This window comes from Macrotis lagotis, chromosome 1 (assembly GCF_037893015.1).
Source record: "Macrotis lagotis isolate mMagLag1 chromosome 1, bilby.v1.9.chrom.fasta, whole genome shotgun sequence".
NCBI lineage: Eukaryota > Metazoa > Chordata > Mammalia > Peramelemorphia > Peramelidae > Macrotis > Macrotis lagotis.
The window spans coordinates 277506406-277527504 of record NC_133658.1 but is presented as its reverse complement, the minus strand read 5'-3'; the positions used below and the strand labels follow the sequence as shown (position 1 = coordinate 277527504).

At 45.3% G+C, this 21099-nt stretch overlaps 1 protein-coding gene and 1 long non-coding RNA gene across 8 annotated transcripts in view; one reads left to right on the top strand and one right to left on the bottom strand.

Moving 5' to 3' along the window:
• EXD3 (exonuclease 3'-5' domain containing 3) overlaps positions 1-21099 on the top strand; it is a 441427-nt gene that overhangs the window by 403426 nt on the left and 16902 nt on the right. For all 7 annotated transcript variants that reach the window (XM_074210605.1, XM_074210606.1, XM_074210599.1 and 4 more), the window contains one exon: positions 7280-7373. In XM_074210605.1, the coding sequence (XP_074066706.1) occupies positions 7280-7373 (94 nt within the window). The remainder of the gene's footprint in view (positions 1-7279; positions 7374-21099) is intronic.
• The window catches only part of LOC141505091 (uncharacterized), a 44514-nt gene continuing 28591 nt past the window's right edge, over positions 5177-21099 (bottom strand). The window contains exons 2-3 of the long non-coding RNA XR_012473543.1: positions 7301-7351; positions 5177-6962 (exon numbers count right to left, since the gene is read on the bottom strand). This is a non-coding gene — a long non-coding RNA (uncharacterized LOC141505091). The remainder of the gene's footprint in view (positions 6963-7300; positions 7352-21099) is intronic.

The window sequence follows — 21099 nt, the reverse complement described above, 5'->3', positions numbered from 1 at the left end:
CCTCTCTTCTCTTTTCTTCTCCTCTGATCAGACTCACTCTCCCCAGGCAGGGGCGTTGCTGGGAATTCCAGTGAGTTCCCAGAGCTGGGCCACCCCCACCCCGCCCCCTGGCCCGCCCCCTGCCTCTCTTTCAGGGAGCTAAACTCTGGGAACAGTCTTCTCCTTCCCTCCCTTCTCCCCACCCCACCATGGACAAATGGCTAGGCACCAGACAGCATTTGCTGAGCATCCCCCCACTCCCCCCCACACACACCAGAGGACCAGGGCTTGTGTGTGAACTGGCAAAACAGAAATGCCAAAGAAGGAATGGAGTGGTGGATTAGATGCCAGATTAGACACCAGACCAGGGCCACTGAAGGCCCTCTCTATCCTTTTGGAGTGAGAAAACATCTCCCAAACTTAAATTGTCCTCTTCTAAGCCTACAAATCCTTCACCAGTCTCTGCCCAATTCTTATGTTTCCTTTCCAGCCAAAGGTGCAAATTGAAATTTCAGATCTACCAAGAAAGCTTTTGCCAAAAGCCAGTTCCCCATTCCCTTGGGAATTACTTTCTATAATCCCCACACCATCACTTTCTCCTTCAAAGGCTAAATTCTTTCCAATTCCATCAGGAATCTATCCCATCCTTGAGCCTTCCATTTTCCTACTTTGTTCACAAATGCAAGACACATATACTCACCCAAATACCCATATATAATAGTTTTGGGGGGGGGCTACTTGGACAAAATTCATACCTCTTGGTATTTTCCCTTTGACCCTTGAAATCTGCCATGTTCTTCAAAACCCATTCCCAGAGCCTGGGTTACCTACTTTCCCTCAGTTAACATATCTTCCTCTTTTCCTTCTTCACCTTTCCTTCTCTCCATCTCTGCCTGCCTTCCCTCCCTGCACCACTTCCTTCCCTCCTTCCCTTCTCCTGCAGCACTGGCCTGTTTGTCAGCCTCCCTGACTGGGACCGATTCTCCTAGCCTCCCACACACCACCCCAGCCCTGCCTCCTCCTCCCCTTCTTCTCACACAGGTGAGTGAGCTGATGTGAAAGTTCTTGCTATGACTCAGAAGGAAGGTGTGAGCAGGGCCTCCCCGAGCCTGGGCAGCAGCCCCAGCCCAGTGTGGCAGGACTTTCCCACACTCCTCAAGGGTGTGTTTCCCAGGCTAGTTGTGTTTTCAGAAGGTGCTGTTGCATGTTACCCCTCCTGAGGTCAGGTTGCTCATCCCTCAGGCCCTCTTGCACTGCACTGGTTGGGTGGGACCCCTTGAGGAGCCATGGACCTGAAACAAGCAGCTTGTTAAAATCCCAAGGAAAGTGATATAAAATGTTCTCCCCGCTGTTCTCACTTACCTTTGCATCTCCCAAGGACAGACCAGTTTCAGACAGTATTCAAGTATCTCTCAGCTTCTCATTCATCTTTGGAGTATTTTAGAAATAAATAAAAAGGGTGGTGTTGAGAGGTGCTGTAACTTGTCTGGATTTTGGAATTTTTTTTTGCTTTTGCCTCTTTCTCCATCCCTATTCCCTTCTCTCACCTTCTTTCCTTGGGGTGGGAGAGCAGGGGCAAAATCCTAGTGAGGAATATCCATAGTCACGCATGACTATTTCAGACTAAAAGGATGAACTTTTTTTCTCTGAACAAAAAGGGTCTTCAGTTGTCCTATATTTTACTTACAATAAAAATTTTAAGTGCCTATTGTTTGTAGACCAGTTTATACTTATACTGTGGGAGAGATAATCTTATTTAGATAATATATATTTCTTCCCCTCCACAAACTTAACAGGCTTATTTATAGACCAGTAAATACCCAGATCTGGATCTTGGAGTCAGACACTTGATAATTTGAACAAAATACGTAAAACTCTGTGAGCCTCAGATTTCTCTTCTATAAAATGGGAATTTAAAAAAATAAGCATTTATTGTCTACTATGTGCTCAGCACTATTCTTCTACAAATGTTATCTTTTCGATCCTCTCAGGAGGTATTATTATCCCCATTTTACAGTTGAGGAGACTGAGGCAGGCAGTGTAAGTATCTTGCCAAGGGGTCATACTGCTAGCAGCTTCTGAGGTCAAATCTGAACTCTGGTCTTCCTGTTTGCAGGCACAGGGTTCTATCCACTATCCACCTAGCTTCAAAAATACTTGCCTTAACCACTTCCCAGAATTATTGCAAAAAAAAAAAACCTCTTTGTAAACTTTCAAGGACTCTATTAATAAGAATTATTTGCATTTTATTGTATATCTTGTCCCATCCTGTTGTTGCTCTTCCCTGGGTGAGATGGTTACAGGAAAGGGAACAAACAGGTGAGATTGATATAACAGATCACAGATTTAAAAAGAAAAACTTTTTATATTAAAATATTTCATATTTTATTATTATTATTATTATTATTATTATTATTATTATTATTTTTAAGTTTCCTTCAGCCCCTAAAAAGGGAATAGCAGGAACCTGGCAGAGCCCTGCCCCTGGCTCTCTTGATCCAACAGGGAGTCCTTGGGGTTGAGAATCCAGGGCCTACTGGCCTCAGACAGGGGCTTTCCCTGATCAGGAAGCAGCTGGTGATAAGGTCCTGCTTTCTGCATCATTTCTCTAAAGCTCTGTGCTACTACTGCCTTTTCGTGAGAACCTTGGAAGTTAGGCAGGCAGACACATGGCCTGAGAACCACTAGCCTGAGAACTCCTTCCCAGAAACTCACCTGCCTGTTTATCTGGGGTCAGCCAAATAGGACCAGATGCTTTCCAGGATCATGTATATGATGCAATGTCAATCAGATGCCTGCCCACCAGAATTAGCCAAATGCTCTTCACTATCTTATAGTCAATTCACTTCAACAATTTTATGTGGTGCTCCTGCTCCATGTGCCCAGCCTCGTGATGGGACATGCAGTGGGAAGGGAGGAGAGCAATAGAAAGCCATCGGGAAGCAGTCTCCCCAGGGAGACAGGCAGGAAGCAGGGAACAAGACATAGCAGGGGATGATGAAGTATTCGTGGGAATGGTACCTGCCCATTCTTGGAGACCCAGGCCAGATTGCTTCATGGCTCAGGTTCTCAGGTGCTTTGGAACAGCCCTTCCTTCCTTGCTATGCTTACCCCACCTGCCTGGTGAGAAAGAGGAAGAGCCAAGGATGAATCAGAGAAGAGGGAGGAAGGAAGAGAATGATTCTCTTGGGAGACAGAATGATTGATGGCCAAAACATAGGTGCTCCAGGCCATTTGAGCTTTCATTTCAATTCCCTTGCTGCCCAGGGGTGACCTCAGCACCCTTCCCACAAGAAGTTCAGGTAGATTGTTCCTAGAGAAGAGCGTCCCAAGCTCCTGAAAAGTACAGTGGGGGAAAAGCACGGAATTGTGGAGTTGGGAGACCTAGATTCAAATCCCAATTATAATGTTGAATTACTGTGTGACCATAGGCAAGTGACCCTTTCTGTGTCTCATTTTCCTCAGCTGTAAAATAGAGATATTACTCTATTTATAATCACTAGACTTCTGTGAGAGAAAAAAATAGTCCTGTCAACTTTAAAGCACTATAGAGATAAGTTGTTGTTGTTCAGTGCTTAGCATAGTGTCTGTCACATGACAGGTATTTAATAATTGTTAATTGCTTGATCAATCAGTAGCTGAGCTAGAAGAGAGTGGCTTCCACTCATATAAAGCCGTGGGCTTATATGACCTATTCCAAGAGTATGCAGAATTCTTTCTTGTTAGAGAAATTACACCTTTTCCCATCCTCACTAATGTGAGAATCATCTGGGCTCCTACTAGTCTAGACTTCAGGTGAGGAAAGAGAAACCTTTTGGCTGTCCTTTGGAATGGGATTGCTGGCTGAAAACACCAATGTCATTTCTTTGTTCTTTGGAACTAGGGACCTGTCATGTTTCATTTGCAGTGGTTCCCATTCTATTGATAAGACAAAGGTTTAAAGAGGTCTTTTGGTGCCTTTAGAAATGTTTACTCAATTGAATTGAGAATAGGGAAACCAAAGAAAGACAACTTCAAGGGAAATAGGCAAGGAGTGGAGGTGAGGGAGTCTCCCATGGAAGTTCTCAGAGTGAGACATCCTTGGGGACTCATTGTGAATCCTCCAGGCTTGAGCGTCCAGAGGGAGGAGCAATTTAGGTGTGCAGACTGAGAGGCAAAAAAGAAGCAGCCTAGTCTCCAGGTGAGTTTCAAGGCTAAACTAACAGGCCCAGCATCCCCTAGACAAGACTTCTCGAACCACCCACAGCAGGGTCAAGGTGTGAAAGTTAAGAGGAAGTCAGAAGGAGCTGTGGAGTTTGAACAAAGTTCAAGGACTATTCCCTTTAATTTAGAAAAAAAACAAATATCTTATTGTCTGATCTTGTTACCTCTTAGAATTCTTGTCTCTTCTCTAAGGATATGATTTCTCTCTCATCACACCCAATTTGGATCAAGGTACAACATGGAAACAAAGTAAAGACTGACAGATTGCTTTCCATGGGGGGGGGGAAGTAAGATTGAGGGGGAAATTGTAAAACTCAAATAATATCTTTAATAAAAATTAATAAAAAGAAAAAAGAAAAGAGGAAGTCAGGAAAAGAGTCACTAAAGGCTGTGAACAGGGCAGAACTTGCTTTTCAAGCTTTTGAAAGAGATCTCAGCTGCCAATTGGCAGGTAGAGGCCCAAACCCACAGTACTGTCACCTGAGGCCAGGCTGACCCCAGTCCCCCAGCCAACATCCCTGGACCAGCTGGTTCCCACTCCCAGGCTAACAGTGGCATTGCCGTGGGAAAACCACTACCTGTAATTCTCGAGGGGTGGGGATGACTGAGCCAGAATCCTTTTCAGAACGGGCAATGAGTATTTTGTCTAGGAGCTCCTGGTGACTCAGTGTGAGCTGGTATCAGAGGCTCCTCCCCAGGAGCATGCTTCCTTGACCCAGGACAGCTAGATCTGTCTCTCCTTGACTGGCTATTTCAGCCCCATGGGCCAAATCTAATCGGGCCCAAAACAGAGAGGGCCCAGCCTATGAGGGCACCTCTGGCCCGCACTGCCATGCCTTTAGCCTCCAGACCAGGGCATTGAACATCCCCTCAACAGAAGGGAATCACACAGTGGATGTGCTAGTTTTAAAAGGGCAGAGCTGGAAGCTCTAGTCTCCTCCCTGCCCCATTCCCCCAGCTCTGTACATCAGGGTTCCCCACCCCTCTTCTCCTTTCTCCTTAGCTCTTATTACCACCATTGCCAAAACAATGCTGGAGTGACTCTTCCCAAAGAACTCTTTCAATGCCAGGAAGGTCACTGGGGGGAGGAGGTCTAGGAATGCCAGGGCCAGGGAAGGAGCAAAGAAGTGGTCAGGCTTGAACCCTGCCGCTGGCTCCTTGAGGGTGAAGCCATGCACAGAGAATGGGGGTGCAGGCAGATCTGCCCCACCAGCCACCTCTGTCCAGCCACTTGAACTGTTTCTGCATTCAGATACAAACTCTTCACTGACTAAATAGCCACTGGCAGAACGTGGGGCTAGGAGGTGTCTCCCAGCCCCCTTCAAATATTTTCCCACCGAAAAGGCTTTGTGTCATCATCCTTAACGAGAAAAAGAAGAATGTTCCCATGAATTTGGTGTTAATTGTATCAGCACCTCCTTCTCAGGGCCCTTTCTCCTCTTTCCCCACCCCCACTCCTCATCTTAACATGACAGGTCAGGGGAAAACAAACCCTTTTGTGGAACTGGAAGTGAGGGGTAGAACTCAGGCATGGAGGATCTGGCTTTCCCTCACCGGCTCTGGGTTCCCCCTCGTACCTCCACGGACAGGTCATGGGTCTGAAAGCAGCCGGCTCAGTGCTCCGGGGGAAGAGCCAGCTCTCAGACTGAGGCAGGCTGGGGCCAAGGGAGACCTGGCTGGCCGGTTGCTGGCAATGACTGACCAGCGGGCCAAAGGTTCACAGGCAAAGCAAGACACCGCAGTCCCCTGGCCTGGCAGCTGTGGGGGAGAGAACATCAACCAGCCGCTTCGGGTCCCCAACAGAGAAGGGACCTCATTGAAAGTGCTATTTAGAAACCCTATAGTCACACCTGTGTACAATGGAAAGCATTTGTGGCGAAGATGCAGGTCCTAGCAGGAGGTAAAAGTAAGGCTCCAATCCAAGGATAAGCCCCCACATAAGGAATGCAGGGCCTTGGCTGATCAGTAATCAGAAGGTGAAATCAGAGGTGACAGCCCAGCTGCTCTCTGCCTTTATCCCTCTCTAGCCTTGGAGTGTGTGGGTGGCCAGTTGTATCAATAAGTCACACTGTTACACGGTCACACGATGGAGCTGCATCATACATGTTGCAATTCTTAGGGCCTGTGGGAGAAGGGTGTGGCAGGGAAGTGAAGGCCCACAGCCCTTTTCCCACCACGGGCTCCCTCTCACTGGGCAGCTTCACCTCCCCCCGGACATTCCTATTATCTTCCTGCCCATAGAGAGGCAACAGCTTCTACGGGTCACACAGTAGCCAGGCTCGCTCTCTCTGAGCATAGAGATCGGACCCCTCCCTCAATCCTGTTCCCTCTCTTGGTGGGGAAATTCCCGTCCTGAGTCCCTCCTCTTGGCTCATTCACTGCCTGCTCCTAGCAGAATTCTGACCTACAAAACGATGAGAGGCAGAAAATTGGATGCCTCCATTTCCCTAGCACACAGATGCCACCTATGGTCCGGCTCAGACCATGGTGTCATTGAGGAGCACCAATGATGCCGTATGAGCATGACCTGTCTCTTACTCAATTCCCTCTTGCTCTACTTTTATCTCTATTGCCATTGTGCCTGATTCTCCTGAAATGACTCAGCCCTATGTACCCTGACCTCCCACACTAAATAGTGACTAAATCTGAAGACAAGCTGCAATGCCAGGAGGATGGGCACCTGCATAAGGTGGTGATGTGAACAGAGACCCAGGTAGAGGATCCTCCTCCTCGACTGGAAGAGAACAGGACAGTGGGCACACAGAAGGGGCCACTGAACCCTAAAAGGGAAGGAAAAAAGAATGAGATGGGATGCCCTAAAAGAATGTAACTTAACCAAATTTTGGCCTGAGTAGTATAACATTAGAGAAACTCAAATAGAATCATAGCTTGTTAAAAATGGAAGAAGCCTTAAAGATTTTTCTCTGCCCTCTCCCTCATTTTAGAGAAGGGGAAACTAAGACCAAGAAAAGAGAAGTGACCACTGCTAATGGCAAGTTGGTTGTTAATGGTTCAGCCAGTGGCTTTGTCTGCCAGCTACAGGACTCACATATTTTACTTGGAATCCCCTCTAACCCCTCTGTCTTGGTGTCCTTAGGTGTGTAACTGTGATACGTACCTGAAGATCTCCAAAGAGAAGATCAGACACTTGCTGAAGATCAGTGGTTACCTGCCAGGGCAAGACAACACAGGTGAATAGACAGCAAGTCTTGAATGGGGTTCTGGGTACAGACTCTGTGCTTTTGGGTCATGTGAAATTGACTCCCTTTCAGTTCCTCAACCTCATTCAGCTGCGGTCTTGGTCTACTTATAAAAAGGGCTTTCCAAAAACACTATGAGGTCATACAAGTATTTTCATGCTCATTTTACAAATGAGAAAATCAAGGTTTCAATGCATACTAAATAAGCATAAGCCAAGATATAGTGTCAAGGGGACAAAGGAAAGATCTGGACACAATATGTCCCAAGAAAGTTTGAGGAAGCAGAGAATACTTTACTACTTCAACAATTAATCTCTTAATCTCCATTTCCTAATCCAGTCAGTCAACAATCAATTATTAAGTGCCAACTGTGTGCCAGGCTAACAGTTGGGAGGGGCAGCTAGGTGGCACAGTGGACAAAGCACCGGCCCTGGAGTCAGAAGAACCTGAGTTCAAATCCAGCCTCAGACACTTAATAATTACCTAGCTGTGTGGCCTTGGGCAAGCCACTTAACCCCATTTGCCTTGCAAAAAAACAAAAAACAAAAACAAAACAGTTGGGGATATAAAGAAAGGTAGAAACTGACTCTGTTCCAGTCTAAAGAGAGAGATTTCATGCAAATAACTATATACAACTATATACAAACAGGATAAAGGATAAATTGGGAATGAGGAATGAGGAAAGGCACTAGCATTAAAGGGAGATTAGAAAAAACTTGTAGAAGATAGGATTATAGTCACAATTTGAAGAAGCCAGGGAAGCCAAAGGACAGAAATGAGGAAGTCAAGAATGATGGGAACTGAGAAAGGGCCATCAGATTTAGCAATAAAGAGCTCATTGATAACTTTTTTTAATTAAAGATTTTATTTGAGTTTTATGATTTTTCCCCAATCATATTTCCCTCCCCCCACCCCCACAGAAAGCAATTTGTCAGTCTTTACTTTGTTTCCATGTTGTACATTGATCCAAATTGAGTGTGTTGAGAGAGAAATTGTATCCTTAAGGAAGAAACAAAAAGTATAAGAGATAACAAGATCAGACAATAAGATATCTGTGTTTTTTCTAAATTAAAGGGAATAGTTCTTGAACTTTGTTCAAATGCCATGGTTCTTTATCTGTATACAGATGGTATTCTCCATTGAAGACTGCCCAGAATTGTCCCTGATTGTTGCACTGATGGAATGAGCAAGTCCATCAAGGTTGATCATCTCCCCCATGTTGCTGTTAGGGTGTACGGTGTTTTTTCTGGTTCTGCTCATCTCACTCAGCATCAGTTTGTGCAAATCCCTCCAGGCTTCCCTGAATTCCTATCCCTCCTCGTTTTTAATAGAACAGTAGTGTTCCATAACATACATATACCACAGTTTGCTAAACCATTCCCCAGTTGAAGGACATTTACTTGATTTCCAATTCTTTGCCACCACAAACAGGGCTGCTATGAATATTTTTGTACAAGTGATGTTTTTACCCTCTTTCATCATTTCTTCAGGGTATAGTCATTGATAACTCTGAAGAGGGCAGTTTCAGTTAAGTGATGTTAGAAACTAGATTATAAAAGGTTGTGAATTTGAGAAGTTTTGTTGTTATTGTTCAGTCATATTCTACTCTTTGTGATCCCATGGACCATTCTCTGTCCATGAATGGTTTACTATTTGCTTCTCTGGGGTTAAGTGACCCACCCAAGGTAACATAGCTAGTAAAGGACTGAGACAAGATTTAAACTCAGGTCTTGAGCCATTTAGCTACACCCAGAAAATAATATGTAAAGTCAATGACCTCAGCCTAGGAGTTAATATATAGAAAAATGTATAGAGCCAAGTGAATTTTTTTTTAAGAAGGAGGGAACTATGGCAGGTTTGTAGGCAGGAAAAGTTGGAGAGCTGGAGAAGATAACAGGAATGAGATCAAAGGCACAGGTAGAAACTGATCTTAGCAAGGAGAAGGACTACCTCATCATAAGGAAATGGAGCAAAGGAAGAGAGATTCAGGGATGAAATTAAGGAATTTTGAGAAGTGAAGCAGAGAAGGGGGGAACTCAGTTAAATGGCCTCCATCTTCTCAGTGAAGTAAGAGTCTTCAACTAAAGGTGAAGAGAGGAAGAAGTGTGGGAAGTTTAATTCCTTCTAATCCAAACCTACTTCCCTTCACCCTACAAACATGCACTGCTCACTCTCTACTCTTTTTTTTTTAGGTTTTTGCAAGGCAAATGAGTTAAGTGGCTTGCCCAAGGCCACACAGCTAGGTAATTATTAAGTGTTTGAGGCCGGATTTGAACTCAGATACTCTTGACTCCAGGGCTGGTACTCTATCCACTGTACCACCTAGCCACCTAGCTTCCCCTCACTCTCTACTCTTAAAAAACCTTCTTTTGACCCTGCCATTGCCTCTAGCTATCCAAGATCTCTTCTCCCTTTTACAGCCAAACTCTCTGAAAAACTATACTTTCTCAGCTTCACTTCCTTCTTAACCCCTGATTATCCAGCTTTGACCCTACTACTTGACTCTGGCTGTCTTTTCCGGCATTGTCAAAAATCTTTTAATTGCTAAAATTGATAATAGACTTTTCTCAGCAGCCCCCCCCTTGCTAGATACTCTGACCTCCCTGGCTTTCATGATTGCTTCTGCTCCTTCTTTGTCTCTTGCTGGATCTTTTGTTTTTGTTTTTGTTTTTTCAAAGAGATGGGGTTAAATGACTTGCCCAAGGTCACACAGCTAGGCAATTATTAAGAGTCTTGGGTTTTTTCTGCAATTATTAAGCATCTGTGGGTGGCTAGATGGTGCAGTGGATAGAGCACCGGCCCTGGAGTCAGGAGTACCTGAGTTCAAATCTGGCCTTAGACTCTTAATAATAATTACCTAGCTATGTGGCCTTGGGCAAGCCACTTAACCCCATTGCCTTGCAAAAACCTAAAAAAAAATTATTAAGCATCTGAGATTGGATTTGAAGTCACGTCCTTCAGATTCCAGGGTCTGTGCTCTATCCACTGTGCCACCTAGCTGCCCCCTGTCAAAATAATCTAACTCAAGTTGACCATGTCTCTCACTTTCTAGCTCACATATCATCAATGGATCCCTCTTCCTGAAGGATGAAATACAAACTCATCCACACATGAAACCCTTCATCATCTGGTTCCAGATAGATTGCCCATCACTCCCCTTCATGCATTCTATTTGCCAAACCAGCATATTCAGCATTCATCTCCTTCCTCCTTGACTTAACAAAGGCTGTCTCTCATGACTGATGCACCTGCCCTCTTTCCTCACCTCTACCTCTCAGAATTCTTAGGTTTTTTTCTGAAAAGCTCAACTCAGGTGATACCTCCTGAAAGGAACCTTTCCTGATCTCCCTAACTCTAGCCCTTCTCAAATTTCATGTATAAATGTGTTTTCCCCTGATTCAAAGTAAGCTTCTTGAGGGCAGCTATCATTTGTCCTTTTGTCTCAGATTCCCAGAGACCATCACAATGCCTTTCTACTCAGTAGCCATTTTAAAAATGTTCAAGTTGATCACACTAAAAATGGAAGGGTTCCAACAGCATTAGAAAGCATTAATTCCCTGGGCCAAACCTCCAAGGGTCAGAAGGACACTTAGACGTGTGTTTCCTCAAAGTGTGTGGCTGGGGGGGGGGGGGGGGGGAGCAGTTGAAACAAGGACTGTAACGGGCTCTGAGAAGTCTCTCATTCCAGACCTGAGTTCTTTCTACTACAAGGATCTTCTAGAGAAGAGCAGATATGAACTCTTATCCACTTTGAGGAGACTCTGATTTGTATGATTAAGAGGGAAGAGACTTAGGGATTAAATTATTTCCATTTCAGTGACTAGGATCTAGGAGCCCACCTAACAGCCTGGAAACTATGTAACTTCTCTTCCCCTATGGAAATAAATCACATAAATCACTTTCTAGCTCAGACTAAGCCCAAACCTTCCATGTTGCTGGTTTCTAAAGACTTTTAAAGGAGAGGAATGGATTAAGGAAGGAGGGAAGAAGGGAACCTTTCCCATTACTGTTACTGCCCCATTACTAGGACCTAGGACCCTGGTTTTATTCATAGGGAGTCTGGTAGTTCCTATGACAAATTTTGTCTCAGATCAAGGACTGGGAAGAAAGTGCATGAGTTTGGTGAAAAGTAGCTGCAGTTTCCAACTGTGGCCTATGTTCTCATGAAGCCCACCATTAGTCTGGACTGCCTGGGAGTTGGGGACCAAGGGCTAGGTAGAAAGATTAAGCAGGCTACCCTCCTACCCTAACTCCAGTGCCTTTGTTTTATGACTAGGCTGGTGTGTTATTAAAGGGACAATTAATTGTTGTCTAATCGTTCATTTGCATTTTCCACCTGGGGCATTGAGAGCTTTCCCAGGGTTGGGGCACACTTTCCACCCTGGCTGTTTGGACTTGTGCTCATTCTCTAGGAAAGTCTTCAAGCCCAGACAGCTCTGTTTGGGGCAGGGAGTACCTATCATGGTGATCCCCACTAGGGTCTGGGGGGATGAAGCCTTGGATAGAAGACAGCTAGGAACATCTCTCTAGGTCTGATCCTTAATCTAGGCTCTCTCATGGCTGCTGATAGATCCAGAATCTTGGGGTTTCAAACTAGGAGATACCCTAGAGATGCTACAGGACTAATGAAGAAGCCAAGGGCAAGAAAGAAGTGACTTGCCCAAAGTCACAAAAGTTAGTATCTGTGACAGAGTTGGAATTCAAGCCCACACCTCTGACTCCAACTCCACTCCATCATGCTTCAGAAGTTAGAAGAAAGGAGCTCAGTGCATATTAATAAATAAAGGAAAACTTGGATCTTCTGGGAACTCTTCCCTATCAGCAAAGCTAAAGTACTATATTAATATTGGCAGTTAGATTAATATTCCTAATGAAACTTGGGTAAAATGTGAGAACATGAGTGCCCAAGAAAGCCTAGTCCTACCTCCTCTCACTGGAAAGATTTGGCAGTCACTTCTCTATCACATTATTGAATTGTACCTTCAATAAAAAAGGATTAGTAGACCATAAAGGATGAGACAGGGAGAATTACAGTTGCCAAGCTGCCTCCAAAATTTCAGGGAAGAGCAAGGTGAGACAGGACTGATCCTTCCTTCAAACCTTACTCACAGCAAAAAAGAAATATATTCAGAGTCCCAGGGAATCATGCAGACAGAAGGGAGGGATAATGGAGCCACAGTGATGGCACCTCATACTGAGTTTACTAAGGGTGAATGTTCAGTACCCTTCCCCCCAACCCTCAAGGATACTATCCTACAAGCCCTGTTTCTACACAAAGAACATTTGGGTCCCTCCAAAATCCCAGGGTGACCATTTGTTTCTTTGCATTTGGCACAGTTGTCCCATCTTTTCCTGAGAGTCCCAGACTGGGCTGGGTTGTGACAAAAGAAAAGGGACTCCTGCCCGGAGGGAGGACACCTCCACCATCCCACCACTCTTTCCCATCTACTTCTCCCTAGAGCTGCCTTGGGCCTGGGCCCGGGCCTGGGCCTGGGCTGGGCCCAGGCTGGGCCTGCCTGGTGAATGCAGACTTTCAACCAAACTGAAACTTTCTCAGACAAGGGCCACTGAAGAAGTTAGGTACAGTGGAAAGAGAGCTACATTTGGAGCCAAGACTTGAATTCAAATCTTTATTTCCATCTTCACAGCTTGCCCCATTTTGACTTTGAGTAAATCACTTAATCAAGTGTCCTTATATGAAAAATTAGGGAGCTGGACCAGATGGCTTCTGATGCCCTTGCAGTTCTTCAGCTTCCCTGGCAGGGGACTGACTAGGGATGAAAGTAGGTCAGAATATAGGAATATAGGAAAGGATGAGCTAACAGCTGCCTCCTTACCTCTACCCAACTTAGATTCTCTCCTTCCCCCAACTAAAGCCACCACAGTCTCCTCCATAGCCACAGTTTCCAAATTCTAGTGTGAGCTCCTACCAGAAATGCTTTGTCAGTTAATAATAGGTCTGGAGTAGATCCATGGGAAGTGAGCTGTGGGCATTCTCCAGGCTGTCAGAAGGGCAGGGGTCACACTCCCTGAGGTTTGTCACCATCCCCTGGGAGCAAGCTGGTTCCAGGCTTTGGCTTTTGTACTCAGGCCTGGCTGAGTAGCCCTGACAGTCCTTGTCTGCATCTAGGGGACTTTGTGTTGTGCGGCCTGGGTCATCAGCCACTCTGCTTTCATTCATTCATTCATTCATCCCTCCATCTCTCTGGTTCCTCTCATTCTGAAATTACTCACCTCTAGACTAGTATGGCTTCACTGTAAGAATGTTTCCCTGGCCCTAGATTCCAACCAATATATTTGTACGTATGTGTGTATCTTGTTTAGTCATATTAAAAAATAGTAGTTTTTAAAAATTAAATAGCAATTTATAAAGTATTTTATGGTTTGCAAAAATATTTGTATATTTGTGATTCATATATATATATAGCTAAATACTCTGTTTATGTGTGCATACCTATCTATCCATCCATCTAAAAATAGCTTTTGATACAGTCTATAGACTGTATGAACCTAGGTATAGAGTGAAGATTAGCAGCCTCTTGTAGCTGGGCAGTGGACATCTAGCCTAGCAGAAATTCCCCCACTGGCACCAGTCCTTTGAGCTACCCATTTCTTTTCTGCCCCAACAGTACAGAACCTGGGGAGCCAGACAGGCCTTTCTACTGATGGCAGTCTTCAGGGAGGTATCATTTCCTCCTCCCCCACCAACTGCAGGAGATCAGCCCACAAACCACTTTAAAAGTAGGCAAAGTCTGTTCAAGTTACCTCCATCAGTCAATCTATTTACCAGTTTGGCTCCCAAGGATGGCGGTTTAGTTTGCAGTGAGGCTTATAGACCAGCAAGTCCTAACTTGTGGTTAGGGTTTGTCTCAACCCAAAACTGGGAAGACAGGAACTTCTGGGAATCTGCTCCCCTCGGCTGTCCTCTCCTTGCCTTTCCTAGGCCCTCTACCTACCCCTTGGCACATAGCCCCGTGAGGCACCGAGTCTTGTCCCCAATATCTGTGAAGTCAGTCTGATTGCTAGAGAGAAGAGAAAGAAGGCATAAAACAAAGGCAGCATCCTCCCTTAGGGAGAGAGGAACCTCCACTTTGTTCCTCTTGTTCAGGGCATAGTCTATAAGAAGTCTGAGTCAGGTGAAAGCCTGAAGCACTTTTCAAAAGGGAAATGAATGACTCCTAGCAAGTCACTTCTCTCTGAACCTCAGTTTCCTCGTGCATAAAAAGAAATAATCATATTTGCTCTTGTTTGTAGGGATCAGATGAGATCATAGATGTTAAAGTGTTTATTATTAAGCACTAAAAATGTATGGAATTATTTTTAGGTAATGGGGAGTCATATAAGGTTTCTGAACAGTAGAATGAGGAGATGATGATGATGATGATGGTGATAAGTAATAGTTATATAGCGTTTTAAAGTTTGCAAAGTACTTTACATACATTAACATACTTGAGTCTCATAATGACACTGTGGGATTCAGGTATTGGTATCACTTTGTTTTACAGAGGGAGAAATTGAGGTTCAAATAAGATAGGAGTTTGCCTATGGTGACCCCATTAGTAAGTGTCTAAGAAGAGATTTAGAGCCAAGCCCATCTCAAGAGCCTCTGTCACAAGATGAGTCTGACATCATTATGTAAGAGAAATTGAATATGTAAAAAAGGAAAGACTACAATCCATAAGACCAGTTAGAATATTCCTTCAATAGTTCAGGTCTTAAAGGAATGGGAATTTTAAATAGATGGTGTACTATATTTAGCAGGAATAAAAAGGAAGGCTTAATAAAAACAAAACCTCATTAATTCATGCCCCCAATTGAAGTTAGTATTATAGTGTAGAAAAATTTATATTTGTAATATAGGTTAGAAAAAAAGTTTGCTCAGCAAATTAATAGTATAAATAATGATGGGGTGAAAATATTGACTGGGGCCTTTGGTTAGCTCTACCACAGGGTACATACCCCCTGATAATGAGGGGCCTGGTAGCAGCCAGTGGACAAGGATGTAGTACTTAGAGCCTGGGTACCAAATCATCAGAGTCTAATTTTTCCCATGTGCCTTCTAGAGCAGCTTGGTCATAGACATCCAAGACAGGCCCAAGAACATATAAGACACACATCCTCTAAACTCCCTTCATTGTCGGGAGGTATTCAGGTAGAGCATAAATGAATCCAGAAAGGAAAATTCTAGTAAACCCAGGCAACCATGCTTCGCTGCTCCACAGGCGGTCATCTCCTGCCCCTTTCATCTTCTCCCCCGCCCCCCCACTCACATCCTTATTCTCCAGCAGCACTGGGAGCCACTCCTGCCATGAAATCCCCATTTTTCTCTGAACTCTCATGTTACCACAAGTGGCCCTGGCATGGGAGAAAATGCCATATAAACTCTTTGTGAAAAGCTACTTTCTTTTTTGTCTCAAACATAATATATAAATTGAGTTGAAATGAGGCTGGCTCAAGGTTCAAAGCTGTGTTACCATGTCTGCTGCCTTCCTACCTGTTGGAGCTCAACTGAATTAACTTTCTCAGCTTTGCTAACCCCCATTTTCAGATTTTAAAATCATTTTAGCGCCCCATGTGCTTTGCAAAAAGAGCAGACATTTGATGCTTTTTTATTTTACATTATTGGATTTACTTGGAAATACTAAAACAATTTTCTCATGAATATTCTGTGATAGTTTGAACTTTTCACTATCTCAAACTGGCCTTCTCTTCTGTGAGATTTTAAGAGGTTTGTCCAGCCAAGTCCTCCCTGCCCTACCCAATCCTGCCCTGAGCCCAAGCTGAAAAGTGCTGAAAGATCTTGGCCTGCCCCCTTTCTTCTCCTCTCCCCATTCAGGGTATTGCACAACCCTGTTCCTTTGTCCTCCTTGTCTTATCTGGAGTATCTGTGACAGATAGCAGCCACCTTCCCTGCCTCCCATAGCTAGGACAATTTCTCAGCCTTGTAACTTTCCTTATCATCAGATCGCAACCTAAGAACATGTTTCCCAGAGACCTTTGAGCCCCAAGAATGTTCCTTAGGTGTGTTTTCCAACCTATGCAGTCTTTTATAGTCCAAGTTCTGCTAGGTCAAGTCCCTGCCAGGGCACTTTGGGACATGTGAGCACTGTGGAAATCTAGGGAGAACTATGAAGTTGGGGTCCTCATTTCCTGGGTTGTCACACTGCCTGGGTCTTAGCCACATGCCTCAGCATTAAGAGGGCAGCCAAAGTAAGCCATAGGATCCCACTTTCCTGTCAAGTATGGGGGAGATTGTGCCTACACAGAACATGAGACACTACAAGAATGACAGTATTCTGACTTCTCCATGAGGAAGTCCCCACCCCAGTCAGAAAAAATGGGCACTTAAGCTGTGTCTTTAGTCATGGTAAGAAGTTCTATGGAGCCATCAACAATATTGTGAGGTGAATGCTAAACTTGGAGTTGTTAACATTTGGGTTCCATTCCTGGATTCCCAGGTACTCCCTAGACAAGTCATCTTCCTGGGGCCTTAAGATTCATTCTTTGTTAAGCAATGGAGTTGGGCTAGTTGTCTTCTGAAGTTCCTGTGATCATTTCTATGAACTTTCTTCCTCTAAGAGGGGATCAACAACATTTTTCAGAAGGCTGGTGGTATTAGAGTAACTGGGTCTAGGATTGTAACTGCTATGGTTTATAGTTTAGGATAAGGACTTAGTCTTTAGACAGAATTAAGGCTCAGTTTGTGGCCAAGACTAGTATCAGAGGATTGATTCACTGGCTAGACCTAAAAAAAAAAAAAAAAAAAAAAAAAAAAAAAAAAGATAGATTCACTGGCTAGAGCTTTGTTTTCCTTGTTTGTGAAATGGGGATAATAATAAATTTAATTCCCAGTCAACTAAGATGAGCTATTTAAAATGCTCTGCCAAACTTGAAGGCACTATAGAAATGTTGGCTGTTATCACCAAGATCGTTGTTCCTCTTCTTTCTCTCCATCTGGCCTCCTCTGTAAAGTGGAGCTTTGAGGGCCTGGAGGGGGACCAGTCCCCTGAAGTTGGTCTTCTAATCGATTCAGCAAACTCAAAGCTAATATTCAATTCAATTCAACATTTATTAGAGTGTGAGAGACCTTGTGCTAGGCAGTAGAGTCTCAGAGCTGGAAAAAGAAACAGTCACTGAGCACTGGGGCATTTGTCCTCTACTGCAGGGCTACAACCTATACACAATGATGAGATGACTAGAAAAATTGAGGCAGAAGAGGGCGCTCACACCTGGAGAGGAAGATGATCCTGTAGCTGACCTCTGCTGATAGGGAGAGGTCCAGGGAGGCAGATTCCTCTGGCTGGTTCCCCTCCTCATTGCCCCCAGGCACAGTACAAAATGCACCTCTTTATAACTATCCTTTTAATGCGGGCTGCTCTACCCAGGACCTTTTGAAGTCCACTTATATTGAAGGCCCCATTGGGGCCCTGAGGGCTAGGTATCAGGAAAGCACAACTTAATAAATGAACAAAATGATATTAAAGGTAGCAAAGAAAGTGGAGCCAAGTAGCAGGAAAAGCTGCTTAAAGTTTTCCCAAGTCAAGGGTGAATCTGAAGCAGATCTCTCTGGTGCTAGCAGCGCAGGAGCCTGTGTGATCTGGGGCTGAAATGGGTCTTTCTGTAAGGGGAGGAAGAGAGGATATGCCCTGAGCCAGTTTGCAAAGGATTCCTAGGAGAAGTGAGACTTGAGCTAGGCCTGCAAGGCTGGGTAGAGCTCCAGAATGCTGAAAAGGAGGAGAATAACAGCAACAATGATGAGATAACTATCATGGATAGAGCATGTTCAGGTTTGCAGAGTGCTTTACATAGATCATCTCATGGGTCTGCAAGCAGTCCTCATTTCACTTTTTGGCTTCACTTTCACCCAGGAGTCTCAGAGGCTGCCCTCCACTAACAATAAAGGTAGATGGGGAAACTCTAGGAAGGGTGGAGACACCACCCAAGTAGACCTTCCCTTCCCCTGCAGATCTCCCTCCCCACTGACCCTTCCCTGCCCCAGAGTGTTCCTAGTCATGAAGTCTATACACACACACACACACACACACACACACACACACACACACCCCTTCAGCATCGGTCAGGTGTAAGAGCAGATGGAAGTGGTCCAAAGGGGGAACCAGGATTTGGGACTGGATATTTTGTAAGGTTGGGGAAAGTTTTTTTGTTACCCCGTCTCTCTGATAAATCTGGGAATTAAATGTACAGAATTTTTCATTTCATTGGAATGAAAAATCCTTGCTCTAGTTATGACCAGGCCCCTTCAAATGCTTCTCAAGGACTTGGGTACTTATCAGAACTCTACTTCCAGGGAGACCCCATGCAGGTGGAGACTAGGACAAGCAGTTTCATCTGTCAGGGAGGAGGTCACTCCACTATCCGGCCACGGCTTCTTCCCTCTTCCTCCTTGGTTCCACTGTCCCATGACTGGCACAATAAGAGGGTACATTTTGAGCAGTGTGTATGAGAAAGGAGAGGAGCCAGAGAGTGAGGGTGTGTGAGGGATGGAGTGATTGAGTGAGTGTGGCAGAAAAGGAGGCTGAGGGAGTGTGGGAAGGAGGTGAAGGGAGGGGAGGAGAGGAGAGGGCTGCAAAGCCAGTGGAAGTGCCAGTTTGCCCTCTGGGTTGGGTGGGGGCCCCTTCCTGTGCCCACATTCCAGGCACCCCAGCTCACCTTGCCTTGACTCCCCACAAGGCCTCACTGTGCTGGGTGCTCTTCCCATCTCTCACATAGATAAGGCAGCTTCCTCTCCTCCCACCCCTGCCCCCCACTTAAAAAGCCCTCTGGGGCTGGGCCCTGAGGAACTGATGACCTTTTCACAGCAACTTTTGTGTTCGCTGTAAGCTTGTTTGTCTAGTTGGCACCCTGCTCTTCGGCTCCTTGTGGCCTTTTCAAACCGCTGGGACCAGGGGGCGGGTGTCTTCAAAAGCCTTTCAAAAGGATCCCGTCCTAGGAGGGAAAAAGTTTTACAAGCTCCCATTGAAAAATGGTTACTTTGAAGTGATGTTGCATTTTCTACCCTTTGAAGCGTACAATTAAAGGGGGCCGGGAGTGAAAGGCAAAGAGCCGGACTTCGCTTCAGGCTGTGAGGGCTGGCTGGAATGGCAGCACTAGAAAGGGCAGAGGCAGGTCCTAACGGCCTGAGCTAGGCCAGGAGAAGTGGAGAGAGGAGGAGAGGAGAGGAGAGGAGAGGAGAGGAGAGGAGAGGAGAGGAGAGGAGAGGAGAGGAGAGGAGAGGAGAGGAGAGGAGAGGAGAGGGGAGGGGAGGGGAGGGGAGGGGAGGGGGGGGAGAGGGAGGGAGAAGAGGGAGGTAAAGAGAGCAGAGAAGAAAAAGGGGGGGAGGGGAGAAGAGAAAAGGGGAGGGAGTGAGAAGAAAGGTGGGGAGAGTAGAGAAGAGGAAAGAGAAGGAGGGGGAGAAGAAGAAAAGAGAGGAGAGGAAGGGGAGAGGTTAGAGAAGAGGAAAAGAGGAGAAAAGGAGAGGTAAGAGGAGGAGAGGAGAGAAAAGGTGAGGAGGAGAGAGATGGATTAGAGATAGAAGAGGCAAAAAAGAGAAGAGCTAGAAAAAGAGGACAGAAGAGAAGTGGAGAGGAGGGGAGGCCCAGAGGAGGGAGAGCCGAGGCTGAAGCGGAGCTGGGAACAGCCGGAGCCACCCAGCCAGCCCTTTCTGACAGTGTTTGGAAAGGATTGGAACCTCCCACGTTGTGGGCTTTTTTTGGGGGGTGGGTGAGGAATCCCAGATGGAGATGCAGGAGAAGTTCTGTGAAGTAGCTTCCCTCCTTTCAGATTAGGAATCCCCGGACAGACCGAAGAGAATGGGGAGCCCCAGTGTAAAGAGAAGAGCATACCAAGCATTCCTGGAAGCTCTGAGGCACGACTCAGTGGCAGGGGGTGAAAACCATCACTTCCAGAAAGCCCCCGGCCCCGAAGCAGCCTGGCAGAGTTAACTCTTCAGGTGCTGGCACTGCTCTAGGCGCAGAGGAGGGGGCTGACCCTGTGGGATCCTTCTGGGACTTCAGAACTTGAAGCTGAAGCTGCGCTGCTCTCCCCCCAGCTTCACTGATCAGGGAGGCTCTGGACTGCACCCCTCTAGTTTGCTCCTCTAGTTTAAGGAAGGGCAAGAAGGAAGATTTGGTGAGCTGTTTGGAGTCAGTGTTGAGTTTCTTGTTTGAAGATTCCTACCAAGACTCAGCAGGCCCAGTTCAGGGATCTTTTGTCTTTGTTGCCTCCCTAGAACCAATAGCTGAGTCTAATAGAGTTCTTAACCTTTTTTTTTTTATGTCATGGACCCCTGTGGCAGTCAGGTATATGCTTCTGAATCCCTTCTCAGAATAATGCATAAAGTAAAATACATAGGATTACAGAAGAAACCAATTCTATTGAAATGGTTATTAATTTTTTTAATGGACAGAACTCAGCTTAGTAAGAAGTTACGAAGTTCAGTTTATCCTAAATTTCCAATGGCTACAATTATAAATTGTATATTGTGGTAATGGTCTTTGTTCATTTTCTTTTACCTTTCACTGCTGGAGTCCTTATAAGTGACATGTTATATATAGCACCAGCCCGGAGTCAGGAGGATCTGAGTTCAAATGTGGCCCTAGATACTTAATAATTACCTAGCTGTGTGACCTTTGGCAAATCACTTAACCCCATTGCCCTGCAAAAACTTAAAAGAAAAAGTGACTTGTTGCCTCAAGATGGAGTATCTAAGGAGAAAACA